We start from the raw sequence: 5,346 nt of genomic DNA, 5'->3' as shown, positions 1-5,346 counted from the left end.
CTGGCTTCCCCATGGGTGATGCCTATTGAATTTACATTCATACAATTTTATTTTATGCTATTTACATATATAACATCAAAAACATTAATATTATATCACTATCACCAATATACAACTTTTATATTAAATATATAACTCATATAATTCATTTATATCATTCATTATCATATTATAAACTTTAATATTTAATTCAATGCACTCAAATTTATTTAATGAGTGATAGATATATAATATTAATATTTTAAATGCTAAGTATGTAAATAACATGAATAAAATGATATAAATGTAAATACCTTAATTTAATTCTGTTCTTGTTCGAGCTTTTCGTCCATGGACGCGCGGGCGTATCTGGGGTTTCTTCTATACAGTGCTCGGTGTTGTCTGCAAATAATCAAGACCATCCTCTCTCCTTCCCTTCCCTGCTTCCCATCCCTCTCACCAACAAATGGAAGCCCTATCCATAGCCCTTTCTCTAAAATATTGCCCTAATTGCCGGTACCACATTTATTCCTTTCTTTACCGCTTCCCTTAGTGTCTAGGTTCCGCCGCTCCGAACCCAGGGAACCTATCTTAAGCACTGCTGGGTTCCTGATGCTCGCCCTTCCGTTTGATTTCGCTGTTTGGATTGAAGATGGCGCTTGTTCCGGTGAGGACGGAAAGTTCCTTTCTGGAATCGGAGATGGATGGCTCCGTCGAGTCGCTAGGCCGTCTTCTCGATGCGCAGAAGAAGATATTCCACAGCCAGATAGACCAGCTGAAGAGGCTGGTTGTCAACCAGTGCAAGCTCACGGGGGTCAATCCCCTCTCACAAGAGATGGTACGCCATGCCTGGATTCTATATTTAACAGATTGTATAAATGGATTTCGTTTATGGTAGATGCCTTTTTAATAATGCGGATTAGAAATGAGCATGTGTGCTCTTTATGATCAATGATTTAGTTTTTCTTGAGTACTTATAGACTTAGAAAATAAGTCTGCTTCACAATATGCAGTATTCAATTTGAAATTTGCCGTCAAAGAGCTGCAGAAACATGTTATAGTGTTATGCTGTCGATTTGCTGTTGTGTAAATGTCTAATTAGCCCTGTCCCTAAATTTTTTTTTTTAATTCAATGATGGGATGCCAGAACTTAATGTTGGTCAATGTTTTAAAAATTTGGGTAGGAGTGGGATGCTAATGATCTCTTTTTCAAGGGAATGCAAGCTGATACATAAGTTTCTCTCATAAATATGCTTTTACACATAGCAGTCAACAGATTAAAGGGAGTTTCACATAAATTTTTTTGCTCCTTTATCATTCTTGTGTATGTAAACAGTTTGTTCGTCATAGAATTAGGTTGAGAAATCACGGTGTAAAGTTTTTGCTCATCATGGAGAAATAATTATCAACTCCACTTGTGATCTAACTTTATGAGAAAAGCGTGATCATACTAATTTTTATTAGTGCGGTATATGATCTAGCTGTATTCTTTCACTTGTTTGAAGTGGCAGATGCAAACTAAGATGCATTTTGCTTTTTTTTTTTTTTTGTAAATGATAGTAACTGACTTTATAGTGTTTAACTTCTGAATAGCATTTTGAGTAGTAGATGCTTGCTTGGTATTTCATTTTCAAATAAGATATTTCATGTGAGTCATTTCAAAAATGCTTGGGTAGCCATGTTAATTCTTCCCTCCAGCGTATCCGGTGAATATTTATTTATTTCAAAAACTGTTTTGTATTTGATGGTTCTAAGTTACTTTTTTTGGGTTTTATCTCCATTTAGGAGTTTATTGTTCATTGCTGGTATTCTAGTTCCATATTATCATGGTGGTCTTTAATTTTACAGTTCTAATTATTCCATCCTTTTTTTTCAGGCTGCTGGTGCACTATCAATAAAAATTGGTGAGTTTAGGTCTTAACACAGATAATGCACTTGCATGGAATTATTCTTGGAAGTTCATAACCATCCACTTCAATTTACCTTGAGACTTTCTTGGTTTTATTTCTCATTTTTTTGGCCCTAAATAATTGAAGAGTAGGCTCTTCCATATACTGAAATAGATGAATCTAAATTGGAATACTTGACTACTTGCATTTTTCTCCACCTGCTCACCTGAACTGCTATTTTGTCTGTTTCTTTTCCTGAACAATAATATTGAAGAAACTATTAACCATTCTGTTTTATGTGACATTTCTTGAGTTTCATTTAGTAAGTTTTTAATAGGTATTCTCTTTCCCTGCTTTTATCACAATGTGCCAATTGCATGCTTGCGTTCTTCCTCAGCTTTTTAATTATTTTCATGGAAGATCATGGCTTTTATTAGTGTTGACCTTTTTTGCTTATGGCATTTCTTAATGATTATTTCTTTTAACTTTTTTGAGGTGTAGATAAATGGGGGCTTTTAGACCATGTTTGAGACAACTACTTTTGTTTGAAAAGTCTGTTTAAAAGCTGTGGCTAGAAAAACTATGGTGCAATGCTGCTACTAAAAAGTTATTGCTTGTTGATTTATATGTTTGGAAGGCTTGCAGTTGAGCTGCTGTTTATAGTCCAAAATCTATTTTTACTTGTTTGATTATAATATTTTATATTTTCTGCACAGAAAAAAAGATTGAAGTACCTACAAAATGAAAAACTCATAAAATTTATGCATTGGGTTAATGGTGCATTTAAGATGGTTGTAGTTGTCTATAAAATTAGTTATGACAAAAATAAAATTTATGAAAGCTGTTGTGGGTATTATAGATTTTTTTTGCTAGAAAAAACTTGATGACTTTTTTACAAGAAGCATAGTTTAACATATTTGGTTGTGAAATATCACTTAAATTTGTGAAAGAAGAAAGTTATAGACAAATAAGAATGTGGCAATGGTCTATAAAGTAAAGCTGTGAATATCCCAAATGCACCTTAAGACCCTCAAATCTATTATTTAGCTGAAAAAACAAACATAAATTATATGTTTCATCAAGCTAATCATTATAAAATATATGAATTAAGAGGTGCAATTCATTATGGTGCGCTTGTATGGATTTCGAGAATCCATTGTGTCAGACAGAGATAAGGTGTTCCTTAGTCACTTCTGAATGGAGTTGTTTCGTCTATAGGGGACTGTCCTGAAGAGAAGTACCGCCTATCATCCCCAAATAGATGGCCATACAGAATTGGTCAAAATAAGTGTAGAAACCTAATTAAGATGTTTTGTATCAGGCATGCCGAAGAGTTGGGCTAGGTGGATTGCTTGGGCCAAATATTAGTAAAACACCTCATATCATTCAGTCGCACGACTTCCCCCTTCAGGATTCTCTATGGGAGAGACCCACCATATTTGATTCATTACGGACATAACACTACACCAGTGTCCAGGATAGAACAATACTTAGAGGAGAAGGGGCAGTGTATTTTGAGCTCAAGGGACATTTGTTGAGAGCCCTGCAGATCATGAAAATGAAAGTTGCAATAGAGAAGTAAAATTCAAGCCAAGAGACATGATTTATTTAAAATTGAGGCCCTACAGACAAAAGACACTAAACAGGAGGAATGAGAAATTGTTCTCACGATACTTTGGGGCTTATGAGATTTTGGAGCGCATTAGAGCATTGGTATATCGATTGAGGCTACCACCTTCATCATCCTTGCACCTAGTCTTTCTTGTCTCATAACTGAGGAAGGTGATAGGAGAGTACACACCACGACTTTGATGGAGGACATGGAGGTCATTTTGAAACTCCTAGAAGTAGCACTGCGCGTGGAGGAGAGACAAGGGCATAAGAGGTGCTAATCAAGTGGAATGATCTGCTAAAGTGCGATGCCACATGGGAGTCATACGAGAGGATCAGTAGACAGTTCCAACCTTCCACCTTGAGGACATGGTGACTTTTGGGGGGAGTATTGTTACACGTGGTAAGCATGGAGATGAGAGTCACTCGCCCAGCTCAGAAGAACCAGACCCAGCCAAAGGTTGGGCTGGAGCCAGCAGAGCAAGAGGGGGTTCAGCCCCCATTGTGCGGCCCAAGAGGGATGTAATTCAATATGTAAGAAAGAGAAATAGAGGGAGAGAGATTTATGAAGGTTTTAAATATGGGAGAATTGGTTTAGGAAAAAGATCCAAATCAATTCAAATTGGGAAGGAAATCAATTAAGGAAAGGGGCTGGTTTCGTAGGGAATTAGAGAAGCCCTATGATGCACCGACACGGACACGGCGACACGGATACGACACGACACGGACACGGGACACGGCAATTTTTAAAAATATAGGACACGGGTGCGGCGTGGACACGGCATAATAATTTTTTAATATAATATATAAAAATTAAGGTGACATTATAGTAAAAATGTCAAGCAATAATAAATCAATTCATGATAACTTGTTTAGCTTATAACATAAAGATGTTTAGTACAAAATGTCTAGTACAAAGTACAAACACAAAAATATAAGCAAAAAATCATTTAATACAACATGAAGGTCTAACTACTCAATAGAGGGAATGATAAAATTAGATTCAGATGTTGGTCTTTGGCCTTCAATATCATCATCATTGAATATAATTGCTTCCAACTCTGGTTCATCTAGAGAAAGATTTGCAACCTTCAATAATCCCATATCATCAAGGAACTCGAACCCATCTCCAGCAACATCCCACATCTTGTTATCACCTGTCATATAAAGTGGGGTTTTTCTTGATAGAAGACGAAGATTTGTATGTACATAAACTAAATCTTCAGCACGTTGTGGAGTTATTTTATTCCTCTTCATTGATTGGATAAATGAGTATGTGCTCCAATTTCTCTCACAACAGGAAGAGGATGATACTTGACCAAGAAGTTTTATTGCTATTGTTTGAAGAAGCGGTGCTGAAGCTCCATGAATCAACCACCACATTTTTGGATCCATCCTCCATCTATCAACCAAAGATTCTTGATCACCAAAATCCTCTAAATATCCAAAGAACTTTGCAAGTTCTATTTGCAAGGTTGAAAGGAAGTCCCGCTGAAAAAAAACCATCCTTGCTATTTCACCATCCAATTCCTCTTTGGCTGCTGCAAATTAAAAGCCTTCTCTAGAGGACTACTAGACTACTCCTTTTCTTTTCTTGTTTCATATCACTTCACTTTAAATGATAAGGCTTGATCAACTCTCCAGATGAGGAAGAGTCTGTTGAATGAGCCATGAGTAGATGGCGAAGTACCTCTTTAGGGAGTGTCCTTTGCATTCCTAAATTCAGCTTCATCAAACTTGTTTTCCTGGTCATTCAATCAAACTGGTGACGTAAGTAATCTTTAGGACACATTTTATTCCATGGCCGAATTTTAAGTAGATGAGTGCCTTCACCCTATAATAAAGATCCTTTGTAGTGCCAACCAAC

At 36.4% G+C, this 5,346-nt stretch overlaps 1 protein-coding gene across 2 annotated transcripts in view; it reads left to right on the top strand.

The window, feature by feature from the left end:
* The first annotated feature begins 315 nt into the window (after nucleotides 1-315).
* LOC110111274 (homeobox protein LUMINIDEPENDENS) overlaps nucleotides 316-5,346 on the top strand; it is a 57,423-nt gene continuing 52,392 nt past the window's right edge. For both annotated transcript variants that reach the window (XM_020843062.2, XM_020843061.2), the window contains exons 1-2: nucleotides 316-817; nucleotides 1,856-1,883. In XM_020843062.2, the coding sequence (XP_020698721.1) occupies nucleotides 632-817; nucleotides 1,856-1,883 (214 nt within the window). In that variant the 5' untranslated portion in view covers nucleotides 316-631. The remainder of the gene's footprint in view (nucleotides 818-1,855; nucleotides 1,884-5,346) is intronic.

This window comes from Dendrobium catenatum, unplaced genomic scaffold (assembly GCF_001605985.2).
Source record: "Dendrobium catenatum unplaced genomic scaffold, ASM160598v2 fragScaff_scaffold_1444, whole genome shotgun sequence".
In the NCBI taxonomy this organism is placed as follows: Eukaryota; Viridiplantae; Streptophyta; class Magnoliopsida; order Asparagales; family Orchidaceae; genus Dendrobium; species Dendrobium catenatum.
The sequence above is the reverse complement of the archived record's forward strand: the minus strand, read 5'-3'. Positions and strand labels throughout refer to the sequence as shown.